The 14,777-nt window shown below is 35.6% G+C and overlaps 1 protein-coding gene across 1 annotated transcript in view; it reads left to right on the top strand.

Moving 5' to 3' along the window:
- DNAH5 (dynein axonemal heavy chain 5) overlaps window positions 1–2,556 on the top strand; it is a 107,877-nt gene extending 105,321 nt beyond the window's left edge. Inside the window, exons 78-79 of the mRNA XM_030445194.1 lie at window positions 1,309–1,540; window positions 2,405–2,556. Of these exons, the coding sequence (XP_030301054.1) occupies window positions 1,309–1,540; window positions 2,405–2,556 (384 nt within the window). The remainder of the gene's footprint in view (window positions 1–1,308; window positions 1,541–2,404) is intronic.
- The last annotated feature ends 12,221 nt before the right edge of the window (window positions 2,557–14,777 follow it).

Consider the following 14,777-nt stretch of genomic DNA (forward strand, 5'->3'; position numbering starts at 1 on the left):
TGTCTCTGCCAACTTCAAGTTTGTTTTGGTTGTTTGACATGATAGTAGTACTTTTTACTTTAAAAGGCAAGAAATACCTATGTTGGTCAGTAGAAAAATACAGATTGCAGAAAATAATTGTTTGGAAACTGTAAATTGGGAAAGAATACTCAGGTGGGAATCCAATGGGACCTCAGAAAAAAAAGCTAATTTTTGGAGGAGGGAATGCAGAAAGATTGCAGAGAAGGAAAATCTCCCCTCTTGCTCTGAGGTCTGGGTAGTGTAATTTGTGGTTATGAAACTGAAATTCTAACTGGTGGCCTACTTCTGGTATTGCTATTACAAGCATATATCCTGTAATTTATATAACAAGATTTATCTTTTGAGTAAACCATCCTTAACTGGGATTTTCTTTTGGACTCAAGCTTTTGAAAAAAGTTTAGTAGCAGGATTTGAAACAGTTGGAATCTACAGAACTTTTCTGGTTCCCTAGAAGGAGTACGTAGGTACATAACAACCTAATGTCCCGAGTAGAAACCTAAGTAACTTTCTGGGTTTTGCTGTATGGTGGAACAAATAGCAATGAGAAAGATGAAGTACCAGAATGATCATTCTGCTCTTTTAGAGCAGCTGATTAACTGCAGAATGGGAACAAAAATTAATTCCAATTACTTCAAGCGAAGGTCTTGGAAAACATTTACAAGCCCAGAAAAAAACCTAGGTCTGGCATGTGTTAATGGTAGAAGATAGTAAGAGGTTGGGACAGATAAAGGATAAAGTTGTCTAGTGCTATAACTGACTACATATGAAGTATATGTTGAATCTTAGAGCATTTCTGTCTTTAAATGCTGGGTTTTTTACAATCTTTTTATGTAGCTTTAGATCTGAGTTCTTACTCTTTATTAAGAATACAGTTAATTAAAGTATAGGTACAGGAAAAGGAAGGTTGACTTGAACTGTTTTATTTAGCTTGAGAAGTTAATGTGTTCTCATGTTATGAAAACTGTGAAATTTTCATATTCATAAGAGTCAGTTACCACTGGCATTCAGTGGTTGTGTTACTTGTTACAGTCTTAGGATATTGTACGTAATAGAGAGGCTGAAAATCAAATTTAGTGGATAAAGTACTCAAAGGTTTCTTGTAATACCACACTATCAGTTAGAGAGAAGTCAAACTGCTGTAAATACGGATATCACAAGAAGTTTTGTTTTTCTAACTGAAAAAGTAAAAGTTGTGAGGATGCAAATATGTTTCTGATAAATATTTGGAAAAGTAGCTCTGAGCATGAGTAAAAATGTAACCTTCATCCTTTGATCTATTTTGAGCAGGAAATAACAAGGGCTAACAAAGGATGGGCTCTTGACAGTGTAGTGCTGTGCAATGAGGTCACTAAATGGATGAAGGATGATATCACAAGTCCTCCTGTGGAAGGTGTCTATGTGTATGGGCTGTATTTAGAAGGAGCTGGTTGGGACAGAAAAAGCATGAGACTGACTGAATCCAAGCCCAAGGTGCTCTTTGAGATGATGCCTGTTCTAAGGATATATGCAGAGAATAACAGTAAGTAACTATTGCAAAGGGAGATACTTTTGTAGAATGCAATATAACTTTTTATACAATTGCAAGGAAGTCTTTTGGGCTTCAGGAACTTCCTGAGACTGTCACTATTCATTGTGTACATATTGAGTCTTTTTCAATGAGAGAACATTTCCCAGACTTTCAAATAAAGGGAGCTTTCACCTTTCTTTCATAATTGACAGTAGGGATTTTTAAAATTATTATTATTTTTTTTTATATTTCCCTACCTTTTGCTCATAATGCTGTTAATAACGTTTTAAACCCATTGCAGGTGAGCTGTTCTCTGACTTCTCTGACAAACATACTTGTGTTCCATCTTCCATTGACAATGTGTCCTAGACTGAGAAGGTCAACATTTATATGCATAAGTTCTGTAATCATTGTAACCTAAACCCATATAACCTCCTTCCCACCTAGAACTATAGAATGTTTTGGGTTGGAAGGGACCTTTAAAGGTCATCTAGTCCAACCTGTCTGCAGTGAGCCGGGACATCTTGTACTAGATCAACTTGCTAAAATCCTTGTCCAACCTGACCTTGAATGTTTCCAGGCATAGGGCTTCTACAACCTCTCTGGGCAACATGTTCCAGTGTTTCAACACCTTAATTGTTAAAAAATTAATTCTTATATCTAATCTAAATCTATCCTCTTTTAGTTTAAAACTACATTACCCCTTCAGCTGGAAATAACAGAGTAATGAACAGTGTGAGAATTAAGAGGTCTTCTGTGGTGATGAAGACCTGCTGTTGAACTTCAGTTTTACATTTGCCTTATGCTCGGTCCTTTAGGGCTCTGTTTTTTTCAACTTAGATTCATTTTTTTTTCCTTTCTCTTCTGTCTTTTCAGCTTCAAAAGATCCACGTCTGTATTCATGTCCAGTCTACAAAAAAAATGTTAGAACAGATATGAATTATATTGCTGCTTTGGATCTTAAAACCCTTCAGCCTCCAGAGCACTGGGTACTGCGTGGGGTTGCACTTCTTTGTGATGTCAAGTAATGTGAAGAAAAAAAGTTTCTAGGAGTTTTTTTCTGTTTTTAAATTAAAACATAATATATAGTTAGCTATACCATGGATCACTTCTAAAAATGTATTTTCTAAGGCATAGATTCCATCATGGTATTTTTAGAAATTTTTCTTTACAACAGGCTTATAGAAGCTAAATCTTAGAGTGTTATTATGTTTGATAAATAGATTGAAGTACTACTTTTCATGTATTGAGAAATCATGGCAAATATTTAGTGTTCTTATCTCACTATTGTTTGTTTACTTTTACCTTAAATAAAGATCAATTGACTTGAATCTTGTTACTTTTCAATGGTAAATCTGCTTATATTTTTTGTTTGCTTGTTTGTTTGTGTGTGTACCTATGGAAGGCTATGCCCTGTTGTTCATCGACATTAGTTAATGTGATGACATTCCAAGATTTATCTCCTAACTGATACTTTCTAGTTTGCTTATCATCTAAATGAGGGACGTGAAACTGGAAAAATTCATAATTTTTTCACCACTTGGGTAATAGTTTCATTGTGTTAAATAGGAAAACAAGCACTTGACAATTTCCAGAGTTCTTTACTGTCTGGTTCATGACATAAATATCAAATGGCTACAAAGAGAATGTTTGGATATTTTTTTTATGTGCTAATACACCAGATTGAGTCAATTTTTATCAAGATTATTAGTTTTATGACATCAGTTTTATCTCTGTTTCTGCTCTAATGTTGCAGTGTTGTGATTTTATATAGTGATGATTTTTTCTTTCCACTCCTGTTTTACTTATTTGCTACAGTATTGATGGTATCCATGCTAGATAGGGAACTTTTCATGTGGTAGTCCCTCTAGAAAGATGTGCTAGGAGCTCCATTTGGTTGAATACTGTTTGCTTCACACACCAAGCTCATTACTTGGTCATCAAAAATCCAGTGTATTTTTGTTGCTTAGTCAGATAGGCCTTGTATATTAGTGGTCCACTAGTCATTCACAGTAACAGATGCTGCAGAAGGGGAAGCAGAAAGAATCAATATTTCTGGTCCATCTTTCACACATAAATGCTGCAAATGAAAAGCTGTTTCTGATTTTATGTCAAATAAGTAAATGGAATTTGAATGGTGCATTAATTAGTCTATTAAATAAATATACTAAATGTATCTCTTGCCTAAAACAACTATTTAATGAAATAAATTTAGAAGTATTAGAATGCAGACTGGTTGTCTCCATTTTAGTGGAAGTGTTCATTTCTACAGTCAAACCAGTTGAGGGTGATGGGCCACAGGGTAATTCCCCAAATAAATGCACAATGGTGATCCAAGTTATGACAAAAGACTGCTAGATCAGTGAAACAATTGATGTTTGCAGTCAGTTATTTCTTTTCATTTCTGCTCCATTGCTTAAGGTGTTTGGCAGTTTCCATGTCTGTGAAACCACCAGTGATCAGGCATGGGAAAGATCAATGAAAAACTCTTTTGAAATGCAGTATCATGTCAGGGGCCTCTGCTCTCCCAGAGGCTTTGCTGTCGAGGCTGGGAGACAACTTGGTGCAGCTCGAACTGGACCTGTCCCATTACCATGGACTTGCCTGGCAATCACTGATCTGTGGAAGACTCTGGTTATCCTCATCAGCTCAAGCCCTGCCTTTCTGGAGTGACCTCACATCTGTCTTGTTGTTACAGCCTCATCTGGCAGTCACTGCTATGTTAGCTGGTCCTGGTTGCTGTCATGGACCTACTATGCTTTTCTGTTTAGGTGCCATGGGTCTGTGACCTTGTTGGAGAGAGCCTTGCTCTGCCCACACTGCTCTAAGTCTTGGCTCCCAGCTCCACTTTCCTTTCCAAGCAGCATGCCCTTTGTGCTCCCTGACATATGGCTTCAAAAAGGTGAAAAAATGAGCTGTTTCGTGGTCATCTTTATAGCAGAAGTGGGTAATAAAATGTTTCTGTGGCAAGGAATAGCAATAAAACAAGCAGTCCTGACACATTCTAGAACAGGTTATAGTTTCTCTGTGTTTGGCTCTGCTATTGGTACTGATTACATTTCTCAAGAAAAAACATTCATGAACATGCATTGTGAATATTATTAAGGGTTTTTTGCACTTTTGGTTTTAAGGCTCTGGAAAAATGCAGGATTACAGAAAATATTCGCTTCTTTTCTTTTTTTATATTTAGCTTGATTAATAAATGTGTTTTGGACAACATTTAGAAAATGAAATGTTAGAGATGTTTCTCTTAGAACTCATGGTAATATAACTTCCTGAATAAGGTGGAGGTATTATGGCTCTATCACAATCCTTTCAAATTTCTCATAAATTTTATAAGTATTTTAAAATTAGCAACCTAATATTTCAAATATATGTAGTGCTGTGTAGGCTGTATTACATAGAAAGGTTTTGTCTTGTGAACTTCTTGGCAGAAATACTTTTTTCCTTGAGCTTTGTGCTTGAATTCAAACTTGTTATCTTATGGGTCACTCAAATTGAACTTTATTCTCAATGTTGTGATTTTTCCACTTTTAGAGATTACAAGGGAAAGAAAAAGGCAATTTTTTATCACAGTAGGCAGTACAATTCCAACTTAACAGTAAGTACAATTGACATTATTGAAAAGGATTTTTAAAAATCAAAAATACATTGTTATGGTATATGAACAAAGTGGAAAACACACTTGATGCAAATATTTATAAGATTTACTATATTTATTTATAATGAATATTTGTATATTAATAAAAAATATACAAGCCAAGAAAGAGCTATTGAACCAATACTAGAAAGGCTGGTAGAAAGTGTGTGAAGAGCAATATGGTTAAAATAGTTTTCTGTTACCTCTAATATTTGAAATAGATACTTACTACCCCTTAACTTTTTAGTGAAGCTATTATTTGTGGTTCAATCACTCTGAGAGCTGGAGTAGGTTTTTTTGGTTTTTTGTTTTTTGGGTTTGTTTGTTTTTTTTTTTTTACATTTTTTTTTCTGTCACAGAGTATGAGATATCCTACTTTGGCAAGAAAAAAAAAACAAAACAGCAGTTTGATTGCTGATGCAAAAAATGTTTTTTTCCAAAGGTAGAACATGAATAAGAGATAGTTAGGAAACTAGAACCTTATGTGAAAAAAGCTTAATATGGTTTAGCAGAGGGCAGTGTAACTTGCAAGACACTATTCTTACATGAATTGCCTGCAACAACTGAGTGTTCAGTTTCTCTATTAAACCACCAAAACAATGGCAGCTATCCAGCTCCTTTCCCAACACTTCTCTGCTGCCAGCTTGCATAACTTGAGCATAAAAGGTGTATTTTTCTTGAGAGAAATGTAACTGGGAATGTCTTTTCCTGTTAACTGAACTTACTAAATCATTCATCTCATTAACCTTTCCTCTATTTAAGTTTTTTCTGCTTTTTTTCTGCTATGTGTTAAATGAATTTTTTTATTTGAGAAGAAGAAAAGAAGAAGGAAAAAGTCTGAAGAAAGGAGAGGGCTCTTTAAGGAAGTTGGAATGGATCAGGATAACCTCAGTACTTTACAATAAATTCTTTTACTTGAATTGCTTTGGTTTTTTTGGAAAATACTTTCTAGGTCTATTACTTATAATGAGGGATGTTAGTTGGGGTATCACAGAAAGATTGAGGTTGGCAGGAACCTCTGCAGGTCTAACCCTAATATAGAGCAGGCTGCCTCAGACTGTGTCTGGATGGGTTATGAATATCTGCAAGGAGTGAGACTCCACAGCCTCTCTGGCAACCTGTGCCGGTGCTCAGTCACCCTCAGAATAAAAAAATGTTTCCTGATTTTCAGAGAGAACTTCCTGTGTTTCAGTTTGTGGGCATTGCCTCTGGTCCTGTCACTGGATCCATCTTTGCCCTCTCCCTTCAGTTATTTATACAGTTTAATAAAGTCTCCCCTCAGCTTTGTCTTCTGCAGGCTGAACTGTCCCAGCTCTCTCAGTCTTTCCTTATGGGAGAAATGCAATCCCTTCATTATATTTTTAGTCCTTTGATGGACTCTCTCCAGTATCTCTGTAGATTAAAGTAGATTAAGTAGATTAAAGTAAATTTCTTTTACAAGAGTTGGCACACATTGGTTGCTAACTGTACAGGTGTTACAAAAGCATGTATTTTAAATACAACAGAGTAACCAACTTGCTGTTCCAGCTGTTGTACTGTTAGGCTTTTGCCAGAATCATTTACTCAAATGAATAACAAAATGTGTTCTCTATGAAGAGGCAGTTTGCCTGCCTCTATACTCTGGTTAAGGCATTGCTGGTTGGCTGTGTTGTAATGGAAATTACTAAATTTTCTAATACGTTTTTGGATATAAAATTAAAATACATTACTTTGCTCCTGATGCAACCCATGCATCAGTGGCACTCCAGTGTAAGAAAAGCACACCCTTATAGGCACTAGCTAATTTTTTTCACTGACAGAATTGTGTATTTTCTACTGTTTTTTAGATGTACTCCACCTCTACAATCCATAGTGTCTTTGTTAGGTTTATGATAAGAAGAATGATAGTGTGTTTGTTTGGTGGCTTCTTTTATATCAGTGAGGTTAAGTTTAATTGCCCTAAATTAGTTATACTGAAAGTTTAGAGCAGCACAATCCTCTATGCAGAGATGTTTTTAAGTGTCCAAACATCTGTTCGTTTTGTAAGATTTTATGTAAACTAAATATTGCAGGACGGATAGTAAGTTTTTTCAGGGAAACTTAGAAATTCTTGACCAGCAGCTCACAAGAGATAGGCTTATCTTAGTTGGTAGCAGTGTGTGTTCTCTGATTTTTCATACAAGACTAATGATCACAACTTGTTGAAGCCATTTTTCAAGTAAAATGTGATCTTATTCATCGTTATTATTACAGGCAGTCAGCACATAGATTGAATTGTCCAATTTCTTTTAAAACAGGCAGTTGATTTTTTTGTATGTTTTAATTTTAAATTTGTTTTTGTTTCATTTGTACATTGCAGAATACACTGATCTCAGAAAACGCCATATTCTCTAACCAATGCCTTCTTCCCAGGGAATGTTACAAGACTTCACTGGAGCTGAGAATCTCATGTGAAGCTGTCATTCTCCCAAATTAAGCCAAGGAGAAAGCGGTGTGTTTATACTATTGTAACGATAGGACTAGACAAAAATGAATTGAATCCTGAAACAGTAATAATGAATTACTTATAGTTTATATTTTATAATATAAACAAACAACAAAGGAATCATTAGCTGGAAGTTACAGGCAATAATATAGTCCAGTTAGTTAAATATGTGAGTCACAAAAAGGAAAAGATTGAAGTCATAACCAGTGGCAGATTTATTTGAAAAAGTCATCTTTGTGAAAGGTATTTAGGCTGGAAAGGAAAGACTGACCATGACTTGTCATTGTACTTCTTTTTAACATCCAGTCAGTATTACAGTGTTCTCTCAGTTGATACCTGATTTAGCACTGTCCTAAACTACAGACATGGCCATATAAAATATTTTATTTACCTCTCTTTTTCTATGAGTTTGTGTGCCTGAAGCTGTTCGATCCACGGCTCACTAGATGTCAGTAAAGTAGTCCTGAAAAAAGCTTTTCTCTGAGAACTGAAAAATAGGACAGTTAAAACTACATGCAAGCAGCGGAAATTGTAAAGCATATTAGGTTGTTGTTTTAGTTCCAGTTAACCTAACCCAGAAAAACAGTGTTATTGTGCTTTCCATACCATTAACTCTGTTTTATTTCATAGTCAAACTGTCTTCTGTACATGGAAAATATTTTGTGTGTGTGTGTGTTGAAGAGTGACTACGTACTGAACTTTAGGCAGTAAATAGGATAGACTGTAGTTAGAAAATTGGTCTCTCTTGTAAACTTTAAAAAATACCCTGTCTGCACAGACATGAGGGGTACAGCCTGCCGTGACTAACTTTCTCTTCCATTTACAGTGTGCTATTACGTTCCATGGTTTCTTCTGAAGATGTACAGAAAGTCTGGTGTTCCACTTTTTCTTTGGCTTTTAGCTAGCTTCTGCCATAGAGCATCTGCCTTTGCAGTCAGGCTAATTGTGCTTGCCAGCCATTCAGATGTCATCTTCCACTGGCATGCTTAATTCTGGTTAACTCTGGGCGCAACAATGGGATTTTATTTTAATCCTTGAAAAACATTAACTGATAGATCTGCTTCCCTCAAAACTTTCCTCTATTTCCCAATATCTTTTTAATATTTTGACCTATCCTTGGGGGTGTTTGCAAAGGCTTGTCTTGCCACTCAAGCTACTCATAACCAAGCAGTTCAGAAAAGCTTTTTATAATCATCACAAAATTAGCTTTACCTGCATCTACTGTAGCACTGGCCATCGCTTGCACCTGAAGAACAAGCAGCTTCTGCTACATGACATGCAGTAAAATGGAACTGATACCATCCACGCAGGATGCATAGTTGCATACATTTCAGTAAATATGCATATACATGTGTATGGAAAGTGTACTTTTTTTAGGATTTTAAACTACTTGATATATGATGTAGTTTCCAATAACTCTTATTCTTTATTTTTTAAACTGGATGCTTTAGAAGCACGTAGAAGCAATTGTTAAGTGGCTTAGGGAATTGTCTGTAGGAAGTAGAGCTTATTTCCCTATTTATTTATGGAACTGTTTCAGCCTCTGTCTAAGCAGGAAAGCACATATATATTGGTTTGCTGAGGAAAGTTCATCCACTGTGTCTGATGAAATTGGTTGAATTAGAGATGTGTGATGCTTTAAGGCAAGAAGTAGTGACCTCTTAGGCTCAAGAAAGAATATAAATAATAATTAGTTGGCCAAATTTAAGACTATGCAGTATTAAATATGGTCTGTGAAATTACTGTTTAATGTTAAGCTACTGCAAATGTTGATGAGGATGTATCTTCTAAAGAAGCAAGCACTAAATTTAATTATTATTACCTTCAGATAACTCCTGGTATTTAAGGTTCTAAATTTGCCTTTGAAGAGACAATTTTGAAGATAGTGCTCCATAAGAGTACTTCAATGTTTAACTTCTGCTGTGTTAGAGAACTGATCAATTTAAAAGCTATGGATCATACAAGAGTTGTTATCAGGCTAATTTATATAGGACTAAGGATAAATGTCAGCTTTTGTCTTTCCCATATCTGGAATATTTGTCCAGAAACTGAAGAAACCCAATATACAATAATTGTTTTGATACTAATTCAGTAAAGAAACATGAAGGTTTTCTGGTTTTATAAGTTTGTAATGATTTAAACATTTTATTTTTTAACACAGGAAAAGGATCATTTTATTTATTTTGACAAAAATAGTATGTATGCTAAACATACACAGTATAATATGAAAAAATAGTGATGTAGTTGTTGAGAATGTAAAAATGGTGTGAGCTTTAGTCTCAGTAATAAAGGAGAGGGAATCTCCTAGGTCTTAAGCAGTGAATAAATAAGTGGATAACTATCTTGTAAGAAATGCAGAAGTTCTCATAAATTCATGGCTTTTGGTGTGCATGGCAATATGGGAATAATAAAAAAATCTATCATTTTACAAAAAAGAGCTTTATAATATCTTGAAAGCCACCATAAATGATTGGATGCTCGCTTGCTTGTTCAGAAACACATGAAATGAAGGGGTATATTTTCAGGTGATCTTAGCTTTTGATAAAATGAATTATCTTCTCACATTTGTCTCGTGCATGGACACTTCCTGCTTTAAACGTAACAAATAAGGTCAAGTAGCTATGTGCAGCATATTGTGTTCTGAAGAATGGATCCTGCACTCCGTGTAAATCAAGTGTACCTATTTTCAGGCCCCTTCAAATTAATCTCCATGAGATTTAAAGGACATCTGCTAGTGATAAAAATTATTAACAGTCCTGTTTGCAGATCTCTCAAGTGCTGTATAGCACGGTGTTTCTTGTGGCCTGCAGCAAGGTTTGCTGTATGAGTTAGATTTCAAATCAGGTTGGCACTTTTCATTATACAACAAAGGATTTTTTTTCAAAAATCTAGCATTGATGCAAGTGCCCTGAATAACAGCAGCAACAGTGCTCTTGCTTTAGTTTTCCATAGCTAACTTTGAAACACCATGTGAAAGGATTTATAATATTGTAAGAAATGTTTTAGTGGTTATTGTAGAAGTCTGAAATTGATTTTGCTGGCAAATGGAAAACAGGAACAACAGATTGCAGGTGTAGCACTGTTGCTACATGATATCCATTCAGCTTTCTCACCACAGAAACACTCCAGTGTCAGAGGTAACATCATAAATTGTAGAGATATTGCAGGAGTACCCAAGCAAGACAATAGTTGTCACTGAAACCAGGCACATCAAGCCAGCAAAGTTTCTCAGGGATAGAGCAAATAATCTTGAGTTCACTACATTGCTGTATGTATTCTGCAAAACAGCCAGCCTTTAGTTTCAGGAACATGATGAACAGAGGGAGATCTCTTAAAACAGGTTCTATTTTTCTGAGATGAGCAGCCTTCCATCATCTCTTGGGGTTTTTTTGTGCTGTAAAAGGCACCCCAGCTTGTCTCATGTGTGCAACTTTGCAGCAGGTAGGCTTTGGCAAAAGAATGAAAAATCTTACTGAAGATAAACTGGTAGCATTAATACTTTAACTTAGTTTTAATAACCTTTATTTCTTTTATTTGTTGAACATTACTTTTGCATGCAAAATGTGTCTTAAATGCTTTCTGTTCTGACTTACTGAACTCTTCAAATTTACTTTGCTTCTTTAGCTCAGTGGTCATGATGGAAAATGACAATTGGAGGATGAAACCTTGGGTTTTGTATTCCAAATATACCTCTGCTCATAAAGACATTCATTGAGGTAAATTAAGAGCATGGTTCAGGCATCTGCTGTTGTTTCTTTGAGTTTTTGTAAAATAATTTTGTAAGACCGATAATTAGGGAGAATTGTGTTAACACTGCATGGGTTTTTTTTTTTTGGCATGATGAAAGTTTGTTAACATAATTTTATAGAAATTTCCTCCACTGAGGGAAAAAAAAAAAAAAGAAAATAATTCATACCTTTGAATGCAATGGAACATTCTAGAGGAAACAAACAAACAAAACCCTCAAAAAAGAAAAAAAAGAAAACCAAGACCTGTTTGTATTGAAATTACTAGCCTGAAAGTTTTCTTTAAAGTTATTTTTTAAAACCTCTGGTACACTGTTGCTTTGCATACAGTATGTATAAAAGAAAATCTTATTTTTAAAGAAAAGTGTCATAGTTCCATGTTTCTTTCATTCCCCTTTCTTTACTGAGAATGCAAAACAACAGCATGAAATGAAACAGTAACAGCTTAAAAGAAAAAACAGATGATTCTGAATGATTGTATGTCTGTTATGTAAGAAAAGGAAAAGCCCTTGATGATTCTCTTGAATGAGTTCTTGAAAGGTACATGTTGAGGGTTTTTTTAAAAAATGAAAGTTCTTAATCTTAATATGTTTGAAAATGGAAAATATTTACAGTGAGGCTGTATGCAAGCATGCATCTTGTATTTTTTGAGGATTCATAAAAACAAAGCCAACCTCTGACTTGGATAGTGCCTGATCAAGGGATATGAATCTGAATCAGTAAAGAAATATATGTCATATGATTTTCAAATCAGTGTAACACAGCTGAGTTTCAGATTATCCTTGGGGGGACATATTATGCTACAATGCTGGATAATAGCAAATTTTGAGGACTCTTGGGATTTAACTATAGGACGCCCGCAAGATAGAATTATTCCTTAGCTATTTGTGGTGAGAATGAATAGTATTAAGAAATGTAAAGTGCAACTTAGTGCAGTGCTTCTGGAAATTATTATATCTGGAATGGAGAGGAGCTAGAATCTAAAAGCTGTTAGTTTAAGCCTTAGTGTCTTGAAAAAAAATAGACTTATCAAAAGGAAATTTGTATTTTCTTAAAAGAAGATACTTAAGCTCCTTAAGAATCACTACATACAATGCCAACACATTGCATGGAAATACAGAAATTGAGTGCAGTTTACCACATGGGGCATGTTTCAGTAGAAAATGGCTGCTTGAGTAAATTAAATTCTCTGAACTAACTCGCCTGAGAAAGAAACGTAGCAATTAAACACATCTCTTTCCAGCTGGTTCAACTTATCCAGGACACATAAGGCACAGCTGATAGCAAAATTTATTTGATAGTTCAAGCAGGATACAATTTTTTGCAGTGACTGATATCTCAGCCAGATTTTTACAGCTGGGTATGAAACTGTGTTTATGTGTGTAGTGCAGACAGTTTTCAGGGCTGTCATTAGCATTTATGGATGATTTACTCTTCAACTTCCTCTGACTTTTCCAGTATGCTTACTGGAGACACCTTATCCACTATGATTTCTTATAACTCCTTGAGGTTGAGAAAAACCCCCTTGAGGTCCTGCTTTCTCACAGGGTGCCCTTGCCATGTGCAGAATGACAAAGATACCAGCTGAGAGGAAAGCAGTGGCAAATATTAAGAAAAAGAAGAATAACAGAGTGGGAATTCAAACTGAGGTTGGCATAATGAAGAGGTAGAGAACAATGTAAGGAAGACCCAGGGCACAGTTAAAATCAGGTGGGAGCAGAGGAAGTAGGAAGAAAGAAGGAAGAGTTGTGAGCTGGTTGGGGAGTGTAGGGGTCTATGATATGATAACAGGGAAGAAGATAAAAAACACAGATGAAGCACGTTGAGGAAGGAGGTAAAAAAATCGATGTAGGAGCCTGGAAACAAGAACAGCCTTGTGCAACAGCTAAAGGCTTCTGATGCAAAGCAGAGCTTTGCACACATGATTCCAGGATCTTGATAGTAATTCATTGGAAGAAAAGTGGAAGTAAGACTTAGCAGTTATAACTGTTATATTCCTTGATATGCTGGCATTACTACCAAATACCTTAAAGTTGATTTCTGGGTAGTTGGTCGCCCCTGAAGTGTTTGCTGCTTTTTTGTAGTCTCAATTAGGAACAAATAATGAGCTCTGTGCCTCTTTTTTTTCTTGCAGACAGCTTATCCCTGACCATTTTCCCAACAGTTTCATCTAGACTTACAAGTTTAAACTTTTAAAAATTATTATTTTAAGCTTTTTTTATACAAATAATGGATTTACTGTTTGAGTCAATTTTTAATTTATTTTCTAGAACTTTTTTTTTCTTATGAGATGATGGAACTCAAAGCAGCAAAATGACAATGTGTGACCATTTAAAATGTCTCTGTAATTTTCCTTTTGTTTCATATATGTTGTTTGTATGGAGTAGTCACTGTTGCCATGTATTTTTTCTTTTTTTGATTGGTGGAACATGACTAGCTCAGCCAACATGCTCATGGTGTTAGTGGGGTATAACATAATCACTTCTTAATTAGAGGAGGTATTTTAGAAATAGTTTTCTGAGTTAGAAATATCCCTACAATGTTTAAAGTTCTCTAGCAATAGCATAATCACGACTAATTAAATAAACAAAGCACAAAGAATTGTGATGAGGTAATAAACTTTAAATTGGAAAAATAGGCTAGGCAGTTGGGGAGTAAACCTAAACAATATTTGATATTGTAGTGTACTGAGCTTTGCTACTCAGTGCACATTCAGTTTGCACTTATGCATATCAATCTAAAATCCCCAGAGCAATGGAGCAGTGATCCTTTAATTATTTCAATCAATACTATACAGTCAGACAGGCTAAGTAGTTGCTTGTCATAGCTGAATAAACTTGACTAATAGAACCCTCTTTCAGTCTAGTGTTCTCATGGGTGCATTCAGATCAATGCACTTTTACCTAAAGGGCATGCAGGCACCTGACAGCAAGATTTTGGGAAGTATTTTGAGCATGAAACTGGATTTTGTCATCATGGCTATCGTGCTGACAGGGTAAATGCCTTAAGAAAATTTCTTAGGCAGCCAAGAAAGTATGAAGTATAGAGATAAAACAGCTTAGAGGTGAGAGGAGCTGATTTGCACCGTCAACTGCTGCTGCAGCTGGATGCCGACCCCCTGCACAGAGACAGATTCAGCCCAGTGAAGGTTTAGGGATGCCAAGAATTTTCTGTCAGCAGAAGGAATTCACACTTGCAGCATCCATTTTACTGAAGGCTTCTGCAAAAACAGATTTTCCTCTGAAGTACTGGAGACCACCATTTCTGAAGAAAGGACATAAAATTAAAATGTCACACCTCAGCATGGAAAGTAGAGCTTGAAATATTCAGCATATCAGAGCAGACAATGTTCATAGCCCAAACAGTTTCAGCTAGACAACAGGGTGAAAATTCAGTGGT

Source organism: Calypte anna, chromosome 2, assembly GCF_003957555.1.
Source record: "Calypte anna isolate BGI_N300 chromosome 2, bCalAnn1_v1.p, whole genome shotgun sequence".
Taxonomy (NCBI): domain Eukaryota; kingdom Metazoa; phylum Chordata; class Aves; order Apodiformes; family Trochilidae; genus Calypte; species Calypte anna.